The sequence below is a fragment of the Rissa tridactyla genome, chromosome Z (assembly GCF_028500815.1).
Source record: "Rissa tridactyla isolate bRisTri1 chromosome Z, bRisTri1.patW.cur.20221130, whole genome shotgun sequence".
Lineage (NCBI taxonomy): Eukaryota > Metazoa > Chordata > Aves > Charadriiformes > Laridae > Rissa > Rissa tridactyla.
The window spans coordinates 84,750,559-84,776,742 of record NC_071497.1 but is presented as its reverse complement, the minus strand read 5'-3'; the positions used below and the strand labels follow the sequence as shown (position 1 = coordinate 84,776,742).

Here is a 26,184-nt window from a genome sequence, read left to right as displayed (position 1 = left end):
GGGCATCTCAGGAGCTACGACACGAATGACTTTGGTCCATTCCTGAAGATACTTGGTGCCGCATGGGTGGAGGGAACAAGCCTACCTTGGCAACAGAGCCTGGAGAGGAGGTGGAAGGAGGGTGCTGGATAAGGGCACCCACTTGCCAGCACCTCCCTGGCTGCTGCTCTGCCTTCACGTCCTCTTTCTGCTGGTCTCAGTGACCTGCAGGAGAGGGACAAGATGGCCAGAGGCAAAGCTTGTGGTAGATCAATCACAACGCTTCAGTGATTTTTACAAAGCCCTTTATTATTTTTTTTTTTTTTGTCTTAAGGCTTATAAAAACTGTTACTCAAAACCAAAACGTTTAAAACTTTACATATGTACAATATGAGAAATAAATTATGTTTTAAGTCATACAAAAACCACAATATACAAATAGGGCTTTGAAACCACTCAAAGTATGGCACGGTGACAAGTCACAGATACTTACCAAAGGCTTCAGTTATTGAAGCCTTTGCAAAAAAACCATGGAAGAAAAAAAAAAAAAATCTCCAAATGTGCTTGCTTTGGTTGGATTGAAGCTCTACAAGAACTTGGGAGAACTGCAGGCCTCAGAAGGACTTGCTAAGTCTTCAGAACTCGGTGCACCATCTGGCAACACCATTTTTTGAGATTGCCTTTCTGCATGCCAAAAGTTCGAGAGCTGTTACACCAAGTCTCCTTCCAAAAAGGACAAAAACAAACAAACAAACAAAATCTAGTTCGCCTCTGACAAGGTCCACCACTCCGCAGCAGCAAACAGGACTGCCGTAGGGAATCTGTCGAACTCGGAGCAAAGCCAAGTTCGTCTGGCACCAGGGAATCCAACCGGGACGTTGTGGCGAAGAGGATGTCGTCTGTTTGGCTCAGTTCAAGACTTTGCACAAAAATAAGGTCTTAATTACGCCCTGGTACTTACTACAACAGCGTCTGAACAGAGGCGAACGCATTCTCAGTAGTTAAAAAGGACTGGTGCAAAGTTCTGCGGACGTGACGCAGTTCATAGCTTCCTCCTCCCCAACACCTGGGGAGCGAGGAGCAGCCGCCAGCACCATCACCTGCCATCTGCACCGTGTTCTGCCCCAGGTACAGGGAGGACGGAGCTCTACCTTCTTCTAAGGTAATATATGGACATTTCAGTATCAGCCAGACACGGAACGGATTATTTTTAAGGCAAGCAAAGGACAACTTGAAGTTAAGCGGCATTGTGCGTATTCCCACCCCTCCCCTGAACAACCCACCCCCCCCCCACGCTAGACCTGTGCTGGTCTTGTCTTCCCACAGCCCATAGTGCTACTGGACCCACGGTAACTCCTACACTAGATGCTAATTTGTTCTTAGCAGCTCTGTCACCAAGAGTCCGATGGGCGGTTAGCATGGTTATCTTCTCAACTCCGCTGGCAGGCAGACCAGATGATCATCGCTGAGGTCTAGATCTGTGAAGATCTCGTCCGTAGTCCTGGTTAACGGAGGCAGGGCAGGGAATGCAGCGTGTAACGGGTCAAGGTAAGGTTAAATGCACAAACCAGGCTCCTTGGGGAAGGGAGAATGTCGGTTTTAGTTATTCTACGGCTAGGACCGCGGTCCATCAATTGCTCCTCGGTTTCTTACGCCTGATCCAAGATGTTTGGTCCGGAAGAGCTAGTTGTTTAAGTGCTACCAAGCCAGGTTTTTGCCAGAGCATCTTGCCACCTGCGTGGCCTTCTTGCATCTAGGTTGCTCGGTTGTGTGTCTTTAGAGAAGTTTTCATAGCAAATTTGAGACAGATCTGGAAAAAGCAGAGAGGAAAAAAAAATATCTGGTTAAATGTAGAAGTTAAGAGGAGTAATAAAGAATTCCTGGGAAACTCTGGGACACCAAGAACAGGTTTAGACAGTGCAGGCTGGTATTTTATTCTGTCAAAGCAGCGCTGTGCCCGGTAGCTACTCCGTGAGAGCCTGCAGCAGACGTTATGCACGCAAGTAGGCTGCGAAGAGAAATTACAGGTCTCGACGCTAGACCCTGCCCGTTCGGGTCCTTTCAGGGTGGACAGATGTTTGCAGACGCGATTTCCGAGGCGGAGATTGATCTTTCAGTGACTTGGCAGGAGCGGAGATCTGAAGAGCAAGACATTGCTCGTGAAGGATCATTTCCTAGAAACCGTAGTGTTTTGGAGCTCGGATCTGCTCCTCCGCCTCGTGCCAAAGCTGCACTCCACGAGTGAGCAGGAAGGGCCCGTCTGCCAGCAATTCTGTTTCATGGGGGTCACCAAGTAGCGTATCAAAACAGCCTTTTCTTGTACCTACAGGAGGATTGACTTGATCTTTCAAGGCTTGTGGCAGAGCAACAAGTTTTTGCACAGGGGTTTCATTCGCAGAATTGTTTGCTACACGCGCGTGTGGCACAGCTGGCTGGTTTCTGCCAACCCTGGAACGGAACCAGCTCGCGTTCCTGAGCTGAGCTCTGCCGCCCGAGAAGGTTGTGCAAAGCACGGCTTCCACGGGGCTTTGCTAGCCCTAACAGGCACTTGGTCTCCGGATGAGAAGCGCCAAAGCTCTGAGTTTACGGATTGAAATTTAAAAGAGGCCAAAAGGCTGGGCTTCATCTGGAGGAGACGATCGTTTAGTCAAATGAAGAGGAATTAATTCAAAACATGACTAGAGGCAGTCTGAAGCAACCAAGCTGTCGCTGCTGAGACCAGACTTACTGGAAGTCATGCTCTGAGGACTGCTCCGAGGTGTCTGGAAAGTCCCGCAGAGGTTCAGCAGGGCTGAGATGCTCCGGCAACGGCTGAGTTTGTGCTCTCCTGCACCAGAGCAGACGCACACAGCCCCAGAGGAAGCAGGAGTCAGTACTGTAACGCCGTGGCCAGTCCTCAGCTGTGTCTTGCTCACGTAGTTGAGCCCAAACTCGATCAAGAGCTTTCTTAGCAGCTCAGGATCTTCTGGCAGGTTGAAACAACCTTGGAGGCAATCCCCTGCGCTCCCAGCTTTCCTCTGTTTTACAGGGCAGTTAATAGATGCTGCTAATTAGCTCTCCACTAACGCATGGGTCTTGGGTATTGGTAGCCCCTCATTATTTTTAGCATCTACCACAACAGCAAGCAGACAGGTTCTTTAGGCTCAAGGACTGTGTTATACCAATTTGGTAGCGAAGGTACGAGATGTATGTGAAGGTACAAGATGACAAACCAAGACGAGAAGTGAGGATAATATCCCCTAATTAGTGATCGTTAAGGCATACGTGAAAATTAAATCTAATAGCTGGGAAATCTTGGGCTGGAATTTATTTTTTTTTTTTTGAAAGAAAAAGAAGATTCAGAAGTCTAAACAAACAAAAAAAAAAAACTTGGCTCCACTCATTCCCAGCACAGCCACGCGCATCCGGCAGGATTTCTCTTAGCTGATTTTCCCTACCTTTTTTGCCATTCCTCTGTGCACTTCACGAACCAGAGCTCTTTCCCGGGCGATATACTGGTCAACTGGGAATCCTCCACGCAGAAAGCAAACCTAGGAGGAGGAATCAGAAGTCAAGAGAAGGTACCTGTTGTCTCCACGATTAACAAATAACATGTAACATGGATTGTAGCAAATTCTAGGACGAGTTGTTGGATTTGACGTCCTTCCTGTGGAGCGCCTTGAAGCGCCATTTTCCCATTGGATGGCTGTTTTATTTCCTACTTTAATGTTTTATTTGGGGATTTTCGCTTCTGCTACCCCGGCGTTTCATAGATTGTAGAAACTAGGGTGCAGGATACCTTACATACGATGGGAGACGCTTATTTAAAGCTCTGAGAAATGTGGGAAATTGTCAATATCAACTGCTGGGAGTGCAGTGCGACGCGCTTGGCAGCTTTTATTTCTTGTTGGTTGCTCAGGTAGCTTTCCAACTACAGAGACCTCAGAAGGAGCAATATAGTGCTTAAGGAGTAAGCAACAGAAACGGTTGCTGGTTTAGGTCTACCTTGTGCCAAATCAGCACATTATGCCTGTAAATAATAGCTGTGCCCATCTGCGTTTCAGTATTTTTGGCGCTGTCGGTACTTTAAGCCTTCATGTATGATCTAAACCCTCTTGAAGTAGGCTAATTTAGTCCCCAAGGGCAGGCAAGACAATGTCACAGTATCTAAATAAAGCAAAAGAACATCTCGGATCCGATCGGCAGTGACTAGTTTTGCATAAAGCCTAATTTGCAACCTCATCCTGGCAAGTGTGCGCTTGCAGCCCAGAAAGCCCATCGTATCCTGGGCCGCACCAGGAGAAGCGTGGCCAGCAGGTCGAGGGAGGTGATTCTCCCCCTCTACTCCACTCTCCTGAGACCCCACCTGGAGTACTGCCTCCAGTTCTGGAGCCCCTGCTACAAGAGAGATATGGCCATGCTGGAACGTGTCCAGAGAAGGGCCACGAGGATGATCAGGGGGCTGGAGCACCTCTCCTCTGAGGACAGACTGAGAGAGCTGGGGTTGTTCAGTCTGGAGAAAAGAAGGCTCCAAGGAGACCTTCTAGTGGCCTACCAGTCTCTTAAGGGGGCCTACAAGAAAGCTGGGGAGGGACTTTTCAGGATGTCGGGTAATGGTAGGACTAGAGGGAATGGATCAAAACTAGAGATGGGTCGATTCAGACTGGACGTTAGGAAGAAGTTCTTCCCCATGAGGGTGGTGAGACACTGGAACAGGTTGCCCAGAGAGGGGGTGGAAGCCCCATCCCTGGAAGGTTTTAAGGCCAGGCTGGATGGGGCTCTGAGCAACCTGATCCAGTGGGAGGTGTCCCTGCCCAGGGCAGGGGGCTGGAACTAGATGACCTTTAAGGTCCCTTCCAACCCTGACAATTCTATGATTCTAAGTAACCCCCTCTCCTACACCATGAGAGCGTTAGCTGGTAACATTTCAGGATACCGACTAAGTTCAAAACCTCAACTTTTCTTGCTAGGTGCTGAATATTTCTCCTTTTGATTCAAGTTTTGAGTGAACTCGTGTGCAGCCTAACACAATTATTACCTCTGTTGCGTCTCCCCAGATTTCACGCGTATACGTCTGATATGCAGTTCCTGGGAAGACTTCACAGGCCGATACCAGTAGCTTTTCAGCTCTTTCCACAGATCGTACCATGACTGAGATGTTCCCTCCCAGGTGAGCTTTATTTTTAAAAGTTCACCCATGTCCTCTTCTGTATAGACCAGGAAGGTGTTAGTAGCATTTAGGCCAATTTGATCAAGCCTGAAAGACAAGCAGAGACTCAATGTTTCTTCCTTAGGGAAGCATGCCAGATGCTCATTCATTCCATGCAAGAAGTTAAAGAGCCCTTTGCAGCTTATCAGGTGCTCTGCATTCAACTGTCACTGGCTAATTACTGATTAGGCTAATGAAAATAAGCTTGGATAGCTGGTTCAATGCATCATGTATTTGGCTCAGCCATCCTTCCATAGCTTAAAGGTGAATTTCATGCCTTGTGTTTCTCCTGGGAGAGGCTAAAGGAGGTCAACGATGCCTCCAGAGATGTGGGTGCTTTCAGACTATATCCAAATGGTAGAGGGGGAAAACCAAGACAAAGGATGTCAACAATGAGCCATGAAGCCTAATATAGAGGACTGGGCACATCGAATTGCTTTCTCAGCAATAAATTATCATTAAATTACTAGACAAAGATTTTTTTGAATGGTGATGAAGTGAGGCTGCTAGGCTTAGGTGTTACCAGAGGAAAGAGAGTAATGCCACCTTGTCTAGTCCCAGTGGCCTTCTTGGGTACAACCGGCCAGCTTGCTTACATTTCTAAGGAGAGAGGTTCAGAGTCTCCATTGGTGCCGTGAAGGGTGACGGAGAAAGTGGGATCAGCCTCTCCCAAGCTCTCGTAGCTGAAGACATGCATTTTCATCTGATAGTGGTAGACTGGAGAGAAACAAGGAGAGCACAGGTGGAAGCAACTTGGTTGAGAGACAACATGGCTCAGCGCCGCTCTTTGTGAAATAGCGTTGGCTGGCAAAGGCTAGACCCCGTATTTATTGAGATATCTTTGATCTTTTTCCTGCCCTTACTGATTACGAAGCTGACTTTTACACAAAACCAGCAGCAGACCCACCCTGGAGAGGGCTCCCCAAACCTTACGGTGCTCTAAGGTTGGGGTGGTCTTGCAAGTAGGACATCTATAAGCTGTAGTCCTGCTCAAAAGGCAGAGCGGCCTTATGGCCAGAGTCCTGTTGATTGTTCGTGGAGGAAGGAGGACAGTAACGCCATGGGACAGCAATGCAGGCAGGTAACGGCGAAAAACTAATGCCTGATGCTGCGCTGCTTTGAGGTGACGCTACCCTTCCGCCCCTACGTCTTTCCCAACATTGGCTTTGGGAGTCTGCTCTTAGAGATGAGACTATGCTCTTTCTAAGAGGGATGGCCTACCTTTGAAGGGCATGTCAGCTCTTGTTTTTAAGTACATCTTGCTGTTTCTTTTGTTCCGTGTTTTCCTGGCATTGTAGCCAATGCCGTTGCAGCGGTTCTTCCGGCAGCTCAGGCAGATGCCCTTCTTGAAGCGACTGGAATCGGTGCATTGAAATGCGAAGCTTTGTTTATCTTGGTTGACGAGGGAGTCCACAAAGAGGTGCACAGAGCGCTCGTGTTCGCATTTAACAACTTCACCGATTGCTGGAGAAGCAGAGTTGCAAGGGACACATGTTGTTTAAGCATTTATCACCCCAGCAGCTGGTAAGATATAGTGAGCTATGCCTTTTTGTAGCCCAACGTGAGTTGAGCGTGGCCAAATTAAACATTTTTCAAACATTAGCAATTCAAGAGGTTAGTGGAAGACGCTTGAAGAGGACCGTTCACTTAGTCTCCACCAAGAAAAGAGCTTTAAAGAGGATTTTAGACCCAGCGTAAGGCCGTAGTTTATGATCAGATGTTAGAGTGAGAACATGCTACTTCAGAATTAAAAGCAGGTCTAGTTTATAGCAACTATCTCCAGTAATGCAGGCAGTTTAAAAGGAAAAATTAGTTTTCTCTGCTCTTGTAAATCAGCTCATCCCCCAGCATCAACCTGAGTCTATTTGCAAAGAGTCTACACTGAATAGAGGCAAGATAAGTAACGAGAACTTACTCCCATAGGCAATTGCTCCCAAGACATCGCTTAATCCGCAGCCAGGCTGGAAGTCTCCCCCATTGGGATAGATGTCGACATGGCCTACAGGCATCTGGATCCCAATGCTAACGCCTAGCGTTTCCCTTGTGTAGGTGTGAAGGACATCCACGAAGTTTGCATCGTCGGGGGAGAGGCGCTTGCTAGGGTCCACTCCTTCAAACATAGGGCCAGCCGGATCCAAGCCTGGTGTTAGAGACAGTACGCAGGATGCCAGGTAAGAAATTGGGTTATTTCACACAAAATATAGCCAGGAGCCTGTTGCTAGGAGCCCTCCTAACCAACTGCTACACAGGCAGTCCCTGCCTCGTCACAGATACTGTCCTCCAAAGCTCTCTTCACCATGAGGTCACTGAGGGAACAAATGAAGATGTCCCATACCATTTTTGGTGCAATACGACCCAGTAGCAGCACCACTTTGCTCTACAGCGGTGGCTTCAGCTTGCCTGGTGGAAGCAATGAGTCCTCACTAGGTCACAGTGAAGAGATACTTCAAGAGGTGACAGATGTGGCTGCCCCATCCCTGGAGGGGTTCAAGGCCAGGCTGGATGAGGCTTGGAGCAACCTGGGCTGGTAGGAGGTGTCCCTGCCCAGGGCAGGGAGTGGAACTAGATGATCTTTAAGGTCCCTTCCAACCCGAACCATTCTATGACTGAACACCAGAAGAGGTCTAGCACCCCACAGAGACCGTTGGTAGCCAAAGCTGCCTTTGGCTACCTTTAGTCCATTTTCAGATTGGACATATGGAGGGATTAATACGAGGTAATCCCTGCAGCCGAGATCCCATGATGGGATCGGGACTTTCTGTTAACCTCGAAGCCTCACCCCCAACCTGAAGCTGAGCTCTTCAGCCATTCCCCAACTTGAGTATTAGGTGATTTATTTTTTTTCCTGCTGAACCAAATACAGATATTTATTGTGGGGCTCTGAGGGATTCTTACCGCCGGTGTCACATTTAAATGCTTCGTGCAACCCCTTCTACCACGCCCCGAGCTCTCACGTGTTGAAATCAGCTTCTATCCGGAGTTAGAAACACTCTGTTCAAGATACTCTCACAATGAGAGGCTGGGGTGGTTTTTTGACCAACGTTGGGACAAATTGCACCCAATAGCTTTCACTGTCATTAAATTTATGAACTGTAATTACAGAAATAATATCACTCAGAGGCTTAATATCTGGATAATAAGGGCTTGAGCTGGACTTGTTTTGAACGCACATTTCACTTCAAAAATACTCAAGATCCAGGTTGTCCTCTGAAAGGTTTTTTTCATTGAACCTCCCCAACGCTTGGGGTTCAAAACGAAGACACTTTCTCACGCGAAGAGACCCATGCTCCTCGCTGCTGACACAGGTAGGAAAGGCGTCACTTCGGACTGAGCAAGCCCAAAACAACATCCCAGCAACACAGGAAACGAGCCTCTTCGGGGAAACCCTCTGCTGCTAAGGAAAGGTAAGAGGCTGCTTTAAAAAAAGCCACTTGCCTGTAATTCTGCCTATTGTCCCGTGGACGTGGTTACCAGCGAAGCCGGCGACGTGGGCACCCAGGCTGTACCCGATCAGGTGGACATTCTCAAGCTGGAAGAGCGGGTCCTCCTGAAAGTTAAAAAAAAAATAAAATATATATAATATTCCTCCCTGTCTTTCAGGGCACCTGGCGCCGCTCCTATCCGCGGGACTCGAGTCCAGTTCTAAGAAGAGACTGGAGGGGAGGGGGCAGACAAGCATCGCTTCGTTCTTTGTTTTGTCAAGACAAGTCGAAGGGTTTGGAGGGCGCTTGTGGTTTGCCCCCAACCACAGCACCCGGCTTCCAACCCCAGTTGTGATACTCTTCGTTTAAGCAGGATCTGGAGCAGCCTTTCCCCAGGGTCCCCAGCAGACCTCAGCACTGGCCCTGGACTCCAGTGTAGCACTGTGGGCCTTTTCCTTCTCCTTTTCCACCCTCTTGCCAAGCCAACGCTGACTTTGAATGCCCAACTCTTAAATTCACGTTGCTCAGGCGGGAGGAAGGACTCCTAAACTTGAAGTCCACTTCGACGTCCCCTATCCGAGCACGCTGCAAAACGGCATCACCCAGGAAAGCGCCGCGGCACTTCCTGGCGCCAGGGCTGAGCGTGGCACCTGCGCCGTGAGCCATCGCCCCACCGAGCCTTGGGGTTGGGATTACACCAGCGCCTTCCCCGCTCGCCAGCGCCGGAGCTGGTGACCTCTCCCTTGTGCAACAGTCCCTCACCGGAGCGTTACAACAGAGCCCGTGCTTAACTGGCGTTACCTGTAACCAGTCGAGCAGCCTCGCTATGCTTTTTCCGACAATCTGCGTGTTGTTGACGGCATCGGTGTAGAGCTGGTGGGCAAGCGAAAGCCAATCCACCACTACCACGTTGGCATCCTTCTCCCTCTCCTGAAGAGCCGACACCAAGCTGCCCAGCCAGGTTTCGAACATGCCGCTCATCTAGAAAGAGATTCAGGTGGTAGTTTCCTGCTCCCGGGACCACGATTACCCATTGGCAGTTAAGTTATTTGTATATCATTTACATATTCTCCTCCAGCTGTATGCTTGCTCCTCTCCGAGCCCCACAGCTTCTCAGCGCTGCACTAATGGTGTAAGAAGAACAGGTTTTGAGGGATTTGGGTAATTAGCCGCCATGCCTTTTAAGGCAGGAGGGGGAGGCGTTCGTTACACGCCACCTTATCGCTCTTTTTCTCCAGAGCTTCAGCAGTTTTGATGGATCGCAAAATTATTTTCCAGACCTGGCACCGCTCTTTGCATAAGCCCTGGCAGAGGTGATAAGTCCCCTGGTGCCACACACTCAGCCACATCAAATGTCGGAGAAGAAAGCTCGGTAAAGGCTGGCTGCCCTCCGTTTCTTTATCGGGGAGACCACGTAGCAGAAGTGAAGACTGTGGACACGCAGCTACGATTACGGAAAGTCTACGTGCGTGTCAAGCCAAGTGCCACCTTCACAGTGGCCAGTTAGTTGGGTTTTTGGGAAAATCTCAAGGTCCCTTTACCACATTCACATTATGCAGACCCAAAATCATTGAGGGTGGAAAAGACCCTGAAGATTATCGAGTCCGACCAATGTGGACGTGAAGTGATCTTGGGCAGTTGTGAATGAGTTGGGTGGTTTCACAACCCACTCGCGCTGCTCCAGGGACCTCAGGTGCAGCTGGTAAGAGGCTGCAGTACCCAAAACATAGAATCATCTACGTTGGAAGGGATCTTTAAGATCATCGAGTCCAACCATCAACCTGACACTGCCAAGTCTGCCGCTAAACCACGTCCCTCAGTACCATGTCTGCCCGGCTTTGAAATCCCTCCAGGGATGGCGACTCCACCACTGCCCTGGGCAGCCTCTTCCAATGCTTAATAACCCTTTGGTGAAAAATTTTTTCCTAATATCCAATCTAAACCTCCCCTGGCGCAACTCTTGTCCTATTACTTTTTCCTTGGAAGAAGAGACCGACCCCCCCTGGCTACCCCCTCCTTTCAGGGAGCTGTAGAGAGCGAGAAGGTCTCCCCTCAGCCTCCCTTTCTTCCAGCCTCTCCTGCCCAGCCATCCCTCTCCCCACACCCCTCCACTCCCACCACCCCACAGGCAAGGGACTCTCCTTCTACCACCAAATTGTCCCAAATCCCACATATTCCAGAGCCACGGACCATTTCCAGGGCAGGTTGCATGCTCTAAGTGGACAGACTGAACACTTAAGCATCGCCTCCGTGCAGGCTCCTCCGCACTTACTGTCCAGCCATGAATGATGAAGAAGGTTTTGGCTGTCACGTTGAACTTGCAGTCCTCCAGACACTTGTGGTGGCCGAGGGCGAGCGGGCAACCATCCTCTTCGGCATCCGGCCAGGAGCGGAGGTTAAACTTCACCTGCGACTTCGGCGCCGGGACACGCTCCTGCCCGTCCTCCAGCAGCTCGGGGATGGTGGCATCTGCAAAGTGGAGAGGAGGAAGGGTGAGCAAAGCGCCTCCGTGTTTCAGCCCCACCTGAGAGAGGGGGACCCGAACCCCGACCGCGTCCCGCGTGGGACCGCGCTCACCCACCCACCTCCTCCTCCTCCTCCTCCTCCTCCTCGCAGCAGCGCAGCCTCCGCCACCCGCGGAGCGCCTCCCGCCGCGATGCAACAGGTCACGCCGGTGCACAGCAGGAGGACCAGCCTCCTCATCGCTCGGAAGGACGGACAGGCGGGCGGGCGGACGGCGGGACGAGGCGGCGGCGGCGGCGGGGCCCGGCGGGCGGCGGGGCCCTTTAAGGGGCCGCGGGGGGGCGGGGCTTCGTGGCCCGATGGGGCGGGCCCCGGCGGGGCCGGCCGGCGGCTCCTCTCCCATTGGTCACGCCCTCCTTGACGTCACGGAGAGATGAATGAGAGGGGGCGGCCCGTGGGAACGCGCCGCGTGGGGAGCCCCGCAGAGGGGGGGTGACCCCGGGGGGTCACGGGGGGGTCCCCAGCGCTGTCACCCCGAGGGACAGCGTGGGTAAAGGGCTGGGCGGGGGGGGGGCCGGCAGCGCTCCCCTGCTGTCCCCCCCACCGAGCCCGGCGGCGGCGCGGGTCTGGGCCCCACGCGTGGGAAGCCCCGGCTCTTCGCCGCTCGGGGGGGTCGGGACATCACGGGCACCAGGTGCTTCCCGAGGGGCATCACCCACCCGCAGCCCCTCGGCTGCTGCAGCCACGTGAGTGACACCGTCGAGAGTTATAGACCTTTTATTCCTACTTTTTACTGCCGGAATTTTTACCGGTTACTGATCCATAAGAAAATATTTCGTTTTATTTATGGAATTATAGAATGGTTTGAGTTCGAAAGGGACCTTAAAGATCATCCAGCCCACGGCACCCCCAGCAGCGTGGGCAGCAGGGCGAGGGGGGGGATTCTGCCCCTCTGCTCCGCTCGGGGGAGACCCCCCTGCAGTGCTGCCTCCAGCGCTGGGGCACCAACAGCAGAAGGACACGGAGCTGTTGGAGCGGGGCCAGAGGAGGCCCCGGAGATGCTGGGAGGGCTGGAGCCCCTCTGCTGGGAGGACAGGCTGAGAGAGCTGGGGGGGTTCAGCCTGGAGAAGAGAAGGCTCCGTGGAGACCTTCCAGTCCCTCAAGGGGCTCCAGGAAAGCTGGGGAGGGACTCTGGAGCAGGGAGGGGAGCCATGGGACGAGGGGGAATGGTTTTAAACAGAAAGAGGGGAGATCTAGATGAGATATTAGGAAGAAACTCTTTATTGGTGGTGAGCCCCTGGCCCAGGTTGCCCAGAGCAGCTGTGGCTGCCCCATCCCTGGAGGGGTTCAAGGCCAGGTTGGCCGGGGCTTGGAGCAACCTGGGCTGGTGGGAGGTGTCCCTGCCCAGGGCAGGGGGTTGGAACTAGATGGTCTTTAAGGTCCCTTCCAACCCGAACCATTCTGTGATTCTACGATCGAGTCCACATGGCTTTTCTGTTCTCTTTTTCTTCCCCTTCCTTGGCACCATGGCTCCTTCCCTTTCCCTCCAAACTCTCAGCAGAAAGTGAGGAGGAGGCACCAGGGTTGGTGGTGTATAAAAAATGGCAAGGGAGAAGGCAGGACAAAGGTGCAGGCAAATGATGGGCAGAGAGAAGAAGGAAAAGATGGAGCCTTCAAACCAGTCAACAGCAAGGGAAATAATGGGAAATTAAGTACGGGAGTTACTTTAGTCCCCACTATAGATACTGATGGAGAGAATTAATTGGACTTTCCAGCACTGCTTTTCTGGAGTGCTGAGTTCGTACCCTGCGCCCCTATGAGCTTCGTTCAACCCAGCCACCTCCTGACCCCACGTGGGTGAGTGGCTGGACTGGATGATCATTGTACATTCCTTCCAGCTGGGATTATTCTGTTCCGTTCCATTCCATTCCATTTTCTCATAGCTCTGGTACACGCAGCAGGTTGTGGCTGGGGACCTCTGCTCTTCTCCTCTTGAGGATCGTTCCCAGAACCTCTTGGTTTCTGACTCTGCAGAATGAATACATGTTCTGGGAGGTGTTCGAGCACCTCCTGTTTCGGGAGGCTGGAGATGATGCTAAGCGCATCTGCCCAGAGAGCGTGGGTTTGAGTGGAGTGTCCTGAGGACGCAACTTCTCTTGCAGATGTGCGGTCCCTCTCGAGGAGCAGCATCCTGACAGCAGTGGCCTAAAAAAAGAAAGGACAAGAGGTTTCTCAGCTGCTGGCCCACGACTGGACGTACTCCTGCAGGAAATGAATCAGCTCAGCCTCATCACCGAACTCTTCATCATTTTACAAAATTCCTGGTGCCAATAAACCCTGCCAGACCGTCGGTCACTGTGGCGTCTTCTCATTCTTCCCGTGCCTTTGCATTCAGCCGTTGCCTCTTGCCATTGTAAAGCTGCGTCGGGGGGGGTGGGTGGGGGGGAAAGACGTGTCCTCCTTTTGTCTGCGCAACGCCAGGCTCTGGGGGGGTCCCGCTCTTCGCCTCCGGCTTTCCAAGAATGACAGTAGCGCTTGGAATAGCTTAGCAACAGCAAGGAAAAAGTGCATCAGAATAATCCCTGGCTGCTTCGGCCGAAAGGTGACGATCATCCGGGGACACCTTCAGGAACTGTTGTGATGGACTTCGGATCGATGTGGGGAGTGCGGCTCTGCCCTAACCTCTCTGTAACCCTAATGGTCTGGAGGGGGGGGTGGGGAACAGGGATGGGGGGAGGAAGAAGGCTCCCACCCAGAGCTGCTTGGACAATAACAGTTTGTTAAGCCTAAGCGTTTTAAGGAGAAATTTCTAGTTTTGATTAGTTTTTCCCTGGGAAAGATTTCTTGGCTCCCAGATGGAATTTCTGGATATCGTAATAAGTAATAAATAACAAACCAGGGTGAAATGGATCATAATCCACCTTAAAAGAGTTGGAAGCTCAATATTTACAGCGCTTGTAGGGATGTTGGAGGCTCTATCCCAGCAGCTGCTGCGAGCAGGGCAATGCCCGGGGAGATACTGGCTCTTCTTGGAAGCGTCTTTCTGCCTCTCTTATTCTCTCCATCCCCGCTGGGATTTCCTGAAGATCTTTTTTTTTTTTTTTTTTGAAATCATGAGCATTTTTATAGGAAAATGTCCCACTTAGCTGTAGTCATGAGCTCTGTGCAGGCGGGTGCTGGGCGGCTGAGGCCAAGGCTGGTTTCTTCTTTAGCACCAAACGTGGTGAGCCGGAGCAGAGCCACGAGGTGCGGAGGCGGAAGGGACGCGAGAGGAGTTAAGCTTCTCTCTTAGCAGCAAAAAGCTAAAATCAGTATGATATGTAAATGAACATGCCAAAATATTTAAAGGTCTGGAGTCTGCTGGTGATCTCGGGGAAGGATTGGACGGGTTTTTCATGAGCCGCGTTTAATTTGGGAGGTTTCCACGTTTGTGCACCCAGCGATGAGACCCTTTCAATGCCGTTTCTGTATCTCAGATCCAGGTTACAGTCAGTGTCTTCTGCAGGAGCTCAGCACAGGGAAAGTGAAGTCAGAAGCCTTTTGCAAAACAACTGTGTTTCATAGAATCACAGAATGGTTTGGGTTGGAAGGGACCTTAAAGACCATCTAGTTCCAACCCCTTGCCCTGGGCAGGGACACCTCCCACCAGCCCAGGTTGCTCCAAGCCCCGGCCAACCTGGCCTTGAACCCCTCCAGGGATGGGGCAGCCACAGCTTCTCTGGGCAACCTGGGCCAGGGGCTCACCACCCTCACACCAAACAATTTCTTCCCAATATCTCATCTCAATCTCCCCTCTTGCAGTTTAAAACTGTTCCCCCTCGTCCCATGGCTCCCCTCCCTGCTCCAGAGTCCCTCCCCAGCTTTCCTGGAGCCCCTTGAGGGACTGGAAGGGGCTGGAAGGTCTCCGCGGAGCCTTCTCTTCTCCAGGCTGAACCCCCCCAGCTCTCTCAGCCTGTTCTCCCAGCAGAGGGGCTATGCTACGTTTAATGCTTTTATTTCCCTGTCTTTAGAAGTAGGACACTGACACCTCCTTTCCTTGCAGCAGTCGTGGCAAGAAGAAGGAAGGAACCGCACCATTGAAGAGCTGAACGTTAAGGAAAAAGGGAAAAATCCTTCAGCGTCGCACAACCTCGTTGAAGACCTGCAGAGGTAGAGCAACTCTGATGTGAGCAGTTCTGGAGATCACGAGGGAAATAAAAAGCATTCCCCGTTCTCTCAGGGACGACCCGCCGTGGGAAGAGCAGCAGAGAGAGCGTTTCGCTGCCCAGGACAGGGTACCACCGTCTCGGTGAGTGGCTGCAGGAGGGATTTACGCAGTTTGCCCATGGCTAAGGTTGCGTCCCGTCGCAGTCGCCTCGCTAAGAAGGCCTGAGCGGAGCGCTTGGCTCGCGCGAACCCTCCTGATGGGGAAGAATCTGGGATCTTGGGTTCGTGGGGCGCTTGTTACTGACAGCAGTGGCACACCAGCAAGAGTCAAAGATGCTCCTATTAAGGATTGCTCATTTGCGCAAGCCAAAGATTCATTTAATTGCGTTAGGTCAGCTATTCAGTGTCAGGGAGCGATTAGCGCTATCCTGCAAATTTTGAATTCCACGTATAGAAACTTGAGAGTGTTTTACACACCCTCCATTCTTCCCGCCTGGTTTTTCTCTATTTTCATTGCTTTTCTCCAGTGAAGGAGGGAGTAGGATTTGCAGGAGAGGAGGAGGAGGGGAGAGAGAGGAATTGTTCTCTTTTTCTTACACCCCCCCCCCCCCCCCAGTTATAAAACAGTTTTTCTTTTCAATTATAAAACACAGCCCAGGCAGTAGAATTTAATGGGATTGGTGTTAGTTTCCCTCTTGGCTCCTTCTGCTTAATTTGTTTCTGAGATGATGGGGGAGGAGGGGTAGAGATGGAGCTGGAGAACAAACGGAGAGCGGGAAGGGCTGCTCGGATGGTGAACCGAGCCGGGGCGAAGGCCACGGGAGGACCCCCGCGTGCGGAGATGATGGCACCCCAAAGGGAGCGCGGTCCTGGAGAGGCAGCTCTGTGGAGAAATACCATCCCGGGTTAATCCTCGCATCACCCCGCGCCTGCTCAGCCCAGGACCTCTTGGTTTGTCACCATCCCATCCCGCCACCGATTATTTTATGCTTAGCACTTACTGCAGAGGGGGAAAACGTTATATGGCAGCACGTACATACACGCTTATATTTTTCTCTGGGTAGTTTTGTTCTGTGAGCATCAAACTGGGTGAAAGCGGGCCTTGACGTCTTTGTTTCGCAGCCGTTCCTTACCCCACGTAGTCTCTCCTCCCCGCCTCAGCCTTTCGAATACAGCCCCTCTACGAACACGCTTTATGGGGCAAACACTTCATATCCCTCGATAGTTTTGCTTGCTTACAGAAGAGGCTAATCTCCCTCAGGTTATGAAATCAGCTCACATGCTCCAGTGGCGTTACCCACTATTGATATCGCCGTTCGATCCCCGTTGAGCTCTCTTTGTTGGAGGTAACCCCTTCTCCTACTTCTTCTAAGCTGATTTCTTTTGCCACATCATTCAAGTCCCACATCCCTGTGGTATTTAGATGTAGTAAAAATGACTGGGGGGGGGTGGGGGGGAATAAATGGCAGCCAGCGAGCCAACTAAACTGTCTGACTATTAATGGTCCTGTTAGTTGCAAATTTACTTTACCACAAAGCCCCCAGCATGTAATCCTTAGATGAATGCCTTTGATTGTGAGGGAATATTTACAGCTGACCCTGCCAGCAGTCTGCAAACCTGCAATGGGCCTCCTGTCCCACATTAAATCCGCTGGCATCTGTTCCTGGGTTCTTATCAAGCACATGCTCTGTTGGTGCAGTGTTTGGGCTGTAGCGCTTGCAGATACGGTGGGCCTTGAAGAATAAATCCCTGCATTCCTGGGAAACGCTAATTCTTGTGAACGTTGTCACACAGGGAGGAACGTTACAGTTTGTACCTGCCTCCGGGCATCGCCATCCACGGGGAGGTTTCCGGAAGGCTTTGATCCCCACCGGCCGCCCCCTCCCCGTGGCAGGTCCTGCCTCTGGACCACCCTTCACCAAGGACAAACTTCTTCTTGGCCACTCTTTGTTGTGCCGTTTTCCCAGACATGCCTGAGTGACATGACGTGATTTTTACAATGATTTTTATCTCGATTCGCCCTCGCCCATGCCTTGCGTTAGTGCCTGGGCTGCTCTGATAGAGCGTGTTGTTCTTGGAGAGACCCTCAGGTGATCTTAGCCCATCTCCAGCCACGGTGGAGCTGAAAAGCACAGGCTGAAAGCCAGGGAGAGCTCAGTGTGTCCCGACGTCTATTCCCTGTGTCCAAGCGGACAAGTGTAATTCAGCAGCTTGTCATTCCCAGCACATCCCATGGTACGTGAGATGGATCCAGACCGCTTGGCTGCTTTGTATCGGACAGAAGACCCAGTGGTGGGTGATGGGCTTCCTCCATCCACTCTGCAGACAAGGATGTCTTTAGGTCTGTGCCGAGGAATGACATATATTTTCTCTCTTCTTACGCCTTTAGCACGCTTCTCCATCCGCGCTGGATGAATGCTGAGCATGTTTGGGCTTGACCATGGATTTGGAGCCGAGCCCATTGGCAGCGCCGAGGTGCGGCGGGTGGCCAGGGGGATGGTTTGCTTCTGCTCCTTTCTGAGGTCCTATTTTGGTGAGGGACTGGAGAAATGTCCGAGAAGTTCACGATCGCTTGATCCTGCAGGTGGTGGATGGTGACGCCCCAAGTGGCGCTTCTGCCTTAGCTCTCCTGCATCCGGCAAAGGGAAAAGATTATAAAATTAATAAATTACTAGCACTGCTCCCCCGCCTTTTTTGTAAGTGGAGCCCGGAGCTCCACTCCAGAAAGGAGTTTGGGGGGGTGGTTGTTTGCTTTAGGGATTGCTTTAGAGTGCGTATCCTTATCCACGTGTTTTTTCTTCAAATCCGCAGGAATATTTGGCCCAAGTCTGGAGCGGATGTTGAAGCGCTGTCAGCGAGACGTCCTCCACGCTCAGCCGGGCTGCAGCTCGAGAGGAGACCCTAAGAACTGGCAGGGCAGGCAGCGGCTCTCCTGCCTGCTTCGAGGGGGTCTGTCAGGCCGGGGCGCAGCTCTGTCTTCGGGCTCATTTCTGGTGATTAGCAGCTAAAAGGTCTTGCAAGTTGGGCAAAATGATTAGAAAGCTGGCGTCTCCTCTTTTTCCCAAAACTTCCCAGACTAAAGGCCAAACCGCCCATCGAGAGCTTGATTTTCGACACTTCCTAAATCCACTTTACATTTATCTCTGCGGGACTCGGGCTTTCAAACCTGATCCTGTAAGGCTGGGTGGACACCAAACCGAGGAGGCTCCGTGCACGCCACTCAACTTCCCAGCGCCCACCGGAAAGGAAAGGAGTTAGTTATTAAAACCCATGAATTTGTTACTCACTTTAGCAAAGCCCTATAAAAATATATGATGCTAGTTCTCGCCATTATTGCTAATTTGCACCCAAGCTTTTACGGTTGCAAATCTCCGCTAATTCTTTCTTCCCGGACTGCGTTGGGTCAGAAAGCTCGTGCTTTGTGGTCCTGATCACTGGTTTGGCTGGGTTTTTAGGAGACCCTTTGGCAGCGTTTTACTGTGAGTCACATTAAAGGGGAACAGCATTTTAACCCACAAACACAGACTTTACGCGATATCTTCTGTTTTGCAGAAAAAAAGGGGGACAAACAGTTCGGGGCATAGAAATAAGCAGCACAAGACGGTGCTGTGTATCGTCAAGGTCGGTATCGTTTGTTCTCCAGGACCTTGGGTTTTGTTTACCCTCTCCTTTGAACCTTTCGCCCTCTCAAATCTGAGCAGGGCGCAACGCTGGGATCTGCCTGAGACAGGGAAAAGCCTCGAGCCATCCTTGGAGATACGTGGAGCCTCCTCCTCTCCTCAGATACTGGTTTTACTTACACCAACAATATTATTCGTTTCATTTTTCACCAGCTTGCACATTTGGCTTGGAGAACCCATCAGCTACCCCATCCTTGAATCCCGTCTCAGTGCAAAGGAGATCTATCACATGCGTTTGCAGCGTGTGCAATACGAAGATGGGAAGGAATGAGATGTCCTCTGAGGATGCTGGTCCCCCACTGGGCTCTGCTTCACCCTCTGGCCATTTATTCCTAATTGCCTAACTTCTCCCATTTATTGTGTCTATTGAGTGTGTGGATCTTATTAGAAAGAGTCGGTGGCTCTGTAATTAATTAAGAAAGGCTCGGGGCATTTCTTAGTACTTTGTACTCGCGTTCCCGCCTGTGATGTACAGGCATTGGTGATATTCATCCCGGGAACTCCCAGTCCAAGGACAGAGAGACAGACAGAGGTCAGGGGCAGAGGAAAAACAAGAGGGCTTTTCTGCACGGGTCGGTTACAGGCTTTGCAGAGCAAGGGTGATATTTTCGAAGCAGAGCACGATGTGGGAGGTGCGAGCAGAGACCTGCCGGGGGAGCAGGACAGGGCAGCAGTGGCAGCAGACCTGCTTGGTCTAGGATACGGGTGCAGGATCCCACTACCCACCTCCCGGCGCGTAACGCTCCTGCCTTCCATTTGCAAGGCAACTCCACGGCCCCTGCCGCACACCCCGTGCCCGTGCCGTCGGCATCACGTCCCCGCACGCTGCAGGTCCGGCACGTGACCGAGTCACGGGGTGGCCGATGGCCGTGGGACAGGGTGGGAGCCGGAGGTGTGCTACCTGACGGGGCCCTGCGTTGGGACGGATGCCTGCCGCAGCCTTGCCCAGCGGTCCCTACCCATCATATGACCTTCCCGAGCACCGGCATGTGACTGGGCTGTGCGCGCTGGAAAAAGAGCGTGCGGAGCGGAGAGGTTGGAGAGGGGGAGGGCGGCTCAGCTAGAGAGGATTAGTAAGTGCGGACAGATAGGGAAAACTTTGAAAGAGGGGGCTTGTGTCAGAGTTGGTGCAATAGCCAAGGGGGAGGTAGCTGGATGACTGGAAGAGGGAGGGAAGGAACGAGCCAGGAAGGAGGGATGACCTCAGAAGTGACATTTGGGATCAAAGTGGGGAAGTCTGTGTCTTGTGGAGGGGGGGGAGATGCTGCAATCGTCAGAGCCGGAGAGAGCGGAAACTTGGGGAAAATCTCTGACAACAAGGATGGGAAGGAATGAACACAGAAACCATGTGCTGGGGTGATAAATGAAGATGCTGGAAGGATCGCTACAGACATTAAGTTTGGAAGAGAGTAGATGTTCGGGGCTGCAGCTTCTTGCTACGCCACGAACAGAAAACCCCGGCTGCAGCTTTTGCACAGGTTGTGTTAATGGGCGTCATCCAAGCTCATTTCCCAGGGTCTGAGCAGATCTCCGCCTGGAGACACCTGCAGGGGTGACAAAGACGGGTGCTACCTGCGAGGACCGTTCCTGCCTCGGGTCCCTCCGCGCGGCCTCTGTCAGCGGGGAGGTGGAGGTGCAGAAACCCCTGGAAGAGAAGAACAGGTTTGATTGTGGTTTATCAGCTGATGCAGAGGAGCTCTTGATCAGCCACAGCAAGATGAAGCAGATAATGACAGAGGAGACTTTTTTGATCCATTTTGGTCAGGAGATGCAATGCAACGGTTGTTTTCTTTAATAATTCCAAGGATGGAGACTTCACAACCTCTCTGGGCCACCCGTTCCAGGGTTCAACCATCCTCACAGTAAAAACAAAAGGTTTTCTCTTACGTTTAAACAGAATTCCCTATATTCTAAGTTGTGCCTAAGTTGTGGATGCGAAGTGTGGGCAACATTCCTGATTCCAGGGATGGTTTTGGTTTCGTTAACCAAAAGCACATTTAAAAGCGGTACGTCTTGGTTCTGAGCCAGACAGGTTAGAGCAAACGTAAGCCCGGGATTTAAAGTATCCCAAAGAGCGTTTATGATCAGGCACTTACACGATGTCTTTATTTACTGCCTTACTCATCGAGGCGATTGGCTGGTCCGTTTCTGGCAATGAGAGCCACGAACGAGCAGTCGTAGACCTGCACAACCTGCGTAAATGGGTTGCTGGCAAGAAATACACCGAATAAACACAAACTTCGGCGACAGGGTTATTTACTCACACGGGAGGTTTATTTTACGGGCGATTCCCTCCCAGCTGGGCGTGCAGGGGGTGGATGAACCCGTAGCTCTAGGACAATACGCCAAAAAACGTCGACTGTTAAGACAATCTCACCGATTGCCGTGGGCTTTTGTTTTGACCACGCTCCTGGCTGGCTGCTCGGTCAGCGGCAGCGCGGTGACAGTGCTGTGCCTGCTGCGTCACGCTTCAGCAGTGGTGACGGTAAGGACACTCAGCTGTCACGACGCTGAGCTCCCCTGGGCTGTTTCCTCACCCCTGGCCTGGGGACAGCATAGACGAGAGAAATGAACTGACTGCGTAGCGAACCTCCGCTTGTAAAGAACCGTCTGTTCTTCAGGAGGACTCACAGGGAACCAAAAGCATTCCAGGAATACATTTAACATCGTTGAGCTCTTTCAGTGACCACGACAGAATTACTGATGCAGAGCAAAACTCCTCGAGCGTCTTGTCCTGCTGACGATGGTCAGTCCATCTTCTGGAGATGTTTTTCCTCCTTTTCCAAGCTCACAGATCTTGCTCCTGGGACTCATTGCCTGGGTCGGTACTGGAATACTGTGTCCAGCTTTGGGAGCCCTCAGCACGAGAAGGGCGTGGACCTGTTGGAGCGGGGCCAGAGGAGGCCCCGGAGATGCTGGGAGGGCTGGAGCCCCTCTGCTGGGAGGACAGGCTGAGAGAGCTGGGGGGGTTCAGCCTGGAGAAGAGAAGGCTCCGCGGAGACCTTCCAGCCCCTTCCAGTCCCTCAAGGGGCTCCAGGAAAGCTGGGGAGGGACTCTGGATCAGGGAGGGGAGCCACGGGACCAGGGGGAATGGTTTTAAACTGGAAGAGGGGAGATTGAGATGAGATCTGAGGAAGAACTTGTTTGGTGTGAGGGTGGTGAGCCCCTGGCCCAGGTTGCCCGGAGAAGCTGTGGCTGCCCCATCCCTGGAGGGGTTCAAGGCCAGGTTGGCCGGGGCTTGGAGCAACCTGGTCTGGTGGGAGGTGTCCCTGCCCAGGGCAGGGGGGTTGGAACGAGGTGGTCTTTAAGGTCCCTTCCAACCCAAACCGTTCTGTAATTCTGTGATTCCATTTTAGGACATGGTTGTGGCAAGCAGCTTAGCTGGAGGACTCACCTACCACGTGTCCAAATGCCACTGCCTTGCTGACCGTAGGAGGAAAAGGCAAACAACGGGAGCGAGCTGTGCCTCTGGCGGAGCCACGCATCTGGGAGGAGCAGTGCAGGAGTCCATAGGCTGGTCAGGAGAGAGGGGTTCAGGGAACGAAGGTGCAGCAGCTGTCTGAAGGCTGGAGAGCTTTCGGCGTTTTCAGCTCCAGCATTCAAGCTGGTTTCAATTTAAAGCGAATATTGGGTGCCTTTGTCTTCAAGATTTTCTGCTGAACCATTAGGACAAGCAACCCATTTGTATGTCATTTTGTGCATGACAGTTAACATCCCCACATGACCCTTGGGCTGCAAAAACCGGCCCTGTAAGATAAATGCCAAGACATCTATTAAAAGTTTGAGGACTTGCCTTCCATTCCTGTGCAAAGAACAGGTCAAAACTCCTCCTAGAGCACCATGGATGTATGGTATGTTTTAACGAGCCAGAATTAAGGTTGGCCAATCAGCCCCACTGGACCTACCTGTCACGGGGATTTTAGCACGGACCCTCCTGTTGCTCCACCTGCCCCTCTGTTAGAAATTACTGTCCCCAAGCAGGGTGGCTCTCTTGGTTCCAGACCTGCTGTGAAAACAGAGCCCTGGCCAGTCTCCGGAGCTCACCTCTCCTTCTGGCCAGGAGGGACGGTGGCTATCAAGGGCGTCGACCGATTGTCACTTTGGTTTGGCAATTCCAGTAGGACTGATAAAGCCGCTTGTTTATTCACAGCTAAATCCACAAAAGGACTTATGTGATACGACGTTCCTGTACCCGTAACGCACCCCGCTGCCTGCCGGGCTCTTCCAGGGCAGGTTCCAGGGTGCAGCCCCCTTCCAGCCCCAGGAGCAGGTCCAGAGGAGAGGTGTGAAACCACCTCCTTGTGGGAAAGGTGGGAACATCTTAGCCACAGAAGAGCCTCTGGCCTCCTGCTTAGGATGCAGCTTTGAAACCTCTCAAGGGGAAGAAAATTGAAAGTGGGTCTCCCACGTCCTGGGAGTGTGCTGTGGCCACCGGGCCACGGGGTCAAGATGGGCACTAATGCTTTCTGCAGTTGCACCACAGGTGAAGGTAGAAGCCATTGCTGTCCTTGTGATAAGCCCTTCCCGGGAGGATGCTACCAGCAGGAGCTTCCAGAGCGCAAAGTGGAGGAGCGGTTCAGGTCTGACCGCAGTTGGATCTTTGCTTCCGATGCCTGCGGAGAGAGTGAGGTCTTCCTGGGCACGCACAGCACAGTCACCGGGGCTGGGTGGTATGGACAGGGGAGCTGAGAGGGCGCCAGAGGAGTTTAAGGTAAAGTCCTATGGAGTTGAGATTCCAGTGGGATTAGGAGGCAGCTGCCTCCTCCACAGGAGCTTTCAGGAACATGATTTTGGACTTCCGCGCCTACGTTTTCTCCTTAGGACCCGAAAGCTCTTTTTGAGTCAGCTCACGCAAGCGAAACATCCAAGGCAGCTGGTGCACTGGGGGAATAATCTGGGTAAACCTCAACAAGGGCACGTGCTCAGCTGCCTCGGCCCTGATCTCAGCACCAGAGACGTGCGAGGCTGCCTCGGAGAGCAGTTGTTAACCTCCCAACAAAGACGAAAACCTGCATTTCATTTCCTGACACCGTCCGCAGCAGCTCTACCTACCTCTACACTTCCACCCCTGCGAGCCCTCAGCAGCTGATCATAAACACTTCCACGTGCCGGGGAAACAGAAAACGTAAGTAACAGAAAGCGTGGCCTGTTTGTTTTGGAGTCGATTGATGAACACAGCGACCATGTGATAATTCCAACCATGTGTCGACTACTTACGTTTCACATCTCTCTTCCAGCGTTCTCTGAATGTCCTGTTGCTTCTGCTGCTAAGAAGCAGCCGCGCGGAAAGGTGCTTCCCGGGGAATGCTGGTTTCCTCCACCACAGTTTGCTCCGTGGAGGCAGGTGCGGAGGGGAGGGCAGAAACCACGGAGGAGTACAGTTGAATTCACGTGGGCTGTGAGAGGAGATTCCCACAGCGTGGTGGGGAAGGCCACGGGAATGCTTGAGGACCTCAGCTTTTGCTACTTTTAATTTATTGCACCTGGAAACGTAGCGCTCTTGGAAACTGTTCTTGTTCCATAGGAAGGAGGACTGAAACACTAAGAAAGCGTTGGAAGTCATCGCTGAGATCTTTTTTTTTTTTTTTTTTTTTTACATATTTACTGTTTCCTCGAAGTCATGAGACCTCAGAGGGGACACTTTTTCGTGTCTGTTTATTTTTCTCTAGCAGCGCTTGGCTTAGAAAGGCTGTCCTGTGTCTGTTTCGGCGGGGCTGATCCTCCTTCGCGTTACCACTATTCCGAGACGGCTGTGCGTACTGAGGTGCTGAGTGGCTTCTAATCCCACGGACGACGCTGGAAGTGCTAATTAGTGAAAAACCCATCTCGAGTATCTCAAAATAAGCAACCGCGACGGAAAACTAGCGTGTGTTCTTGTGCGTGGGGGGTGCTAGCTCTTTTTTTTTCACGGGAACCTCGTATATAAAAAGAAGAAATAATATTTGCCCGCATCCCAGCAGGTTTCCCCACTTTGAGATCGGTGCTTAGGAGTTCCGCGGAGACTTTGCAGAAAGCTCCCCCTTGAAAGCAAAGTAAAAGGCAGCTTTTAAGGCAGGTAAATGGAGAGCTGCAGTCAGAATTAGAGCTCTACAGTTTCCGGCCATATAAATATTTGTGATAGTTCAAATATTTTCCTCTTCCCATCTGGGTGAAATCCTAGCTTCAAAGCTTTGGGGTTTTTTACCGCTAAACAAGAGATCCGAAAATAGCCCCGTGGTCAGAGCATTTACATGGGCGGTAAGTTCTTGCTCGTATTTCTAAACGTAGCGTTGAACCCGGACTCTGTCGTGCCAGGGAGGTGCCGGCACACCGGACTGCTGCCCGCTCGGGACCGCGTTTCTCTTTTTTTCCACTCTGTCAAACTTTTCCTGACGAGCCTTTTGCTGGAGCCGGGTCCCGCTTTTCAGGAAATGTTTGGGTTTTATTGAACCGCTGCTTTGTCAAATTTCCCAAGCAGTTCTAGTTGCAACCGCAGCCTAAAATGGAGAAAAAAAAAAACAAACCAACAAAAAACCAAACACTTTTATTTTAACAAGAAAGTCTTTGATTATTTTTTTTTATCATGGTGCAGCTGCAGTTTATAAACACGAATCTCTTTGGTCTGATCCCTTGGACACCGTTGTTGAGGGATGTGCCCTTCTCTATTCTCATCCTGAGCCGCCATCTAGCTGCAGCCCTTGGGTTTGCTCCTTGCTCCCGTCTCCACTCGTTTCTGGTCTGCAAATCCCGCTGGCCCGGAGCTGAGGGTTAATAAAGTTGTGTCCCGGCTCCAGTGTCAGTCTCTCCTGACTCCAGCAGGTCTCTCCCCTGCACAGCAAGGGACCGACCCCTCAGGGCACCATTTTGTGGGGACAGGCCCTGTGCAGGTGCGTGTTCGTATGTTTTACCTCAAACCAGGACAGGGTCCGTGCCCGCGCTCACAGAATCATAGAATCGTTTCGGTTGGAAAAGACCTTTAAGATCATCGAGTCCAACCGTTAACTCAGCACTGCCAAAACCACCTGCTAAACCACCACTGAGCACCACGTCTGCCCGGCTTTTAAAGCCCTCCAGGGACGGCGACTCCACCACTGCCCTGGGCAGCCTCTTCCAATGCTTGACAACCCTTTCGGGGAAGACATTTCTCCTAATATCCATCCTAAACCTCCCCTGGTGCAACTTGAGGCCTTTTCCTCTTGTCCCATCGCCTGTTCCTTGGGAGCAGAGACCGACCCCCCCGGCTACCCCCTCCTTTCAGGGAGCTGCAGAGAGCGAGAAGGTCTCCCCTCGGCCTCCTTTTCTCCAGGCTGAACACCCCCAGCTCCCT

At 51.9% G+C, this 26,184-nt stretch overlaps 1 protein-coding gene and 1 long non-coding RNA gene across 3 annotated transcripts; one reads left to right on the top strand and one right to left on the bottom strand.

Moving 5' to 3' along the window:
- Positions 1-1,294: 1,294 nt before the first annotated feature.
- On the bottom strand, positions 1,295-11,336 carry LOC128902941 (endothelial lipase-like). Of its 2 annotated transcripts, none has more exons than XM_054186708.1 (10): positions 11,158-11,336; positions 10,862-11,023; positions 9,391-9,570; positions 8,603-8,714; positions 7,083-7,307; positions 6,389-6,631; positions 5,764-5,884; positions 4,997-5,215; positions 3,417-3,509; positions 1,295-1,789 (listed from the first exon to the last, which is right to left on the bottom strand). In XM_054186708.1, the coding sequence occupies exons 1-10, from the start codon at positions 11,290-11,292 to the stop codon at positions 1,768-1,770; spliced, it is 1,512 nt and encodes a 503-aa protein (XP_054042683.1). In that variant the 5' UTR covers positions 11,293-11,336; the 3' UTR covers positions 1,295-1,767. The 2 variants fall into 2 exon arrangements, with proteins under 2 accessions (XP_054042683.1, XP_054042684.1); XM_054186709.1 differs by having other exon boundaries at positions 10,862-11,058; positions 11,175-11,336.
- An 11,937-nt stretch (positions 11,337-23,273) lies between these two features.
- On the top strand, positions 23,274-24,464 carry LOC128902788 (uncharacterized). The gene is made up of 3 exons (XR_008463887.1): positions 23,274-23,589; positions 23,700-24,003; positions 24,116-24,464. It is a non-coding gene; the product is annotated as an uncharacterized LOC128902788 (long non-coding RNA).
- Positions 24,465-26,184: the final 1,720 nt, after the last annotated feature.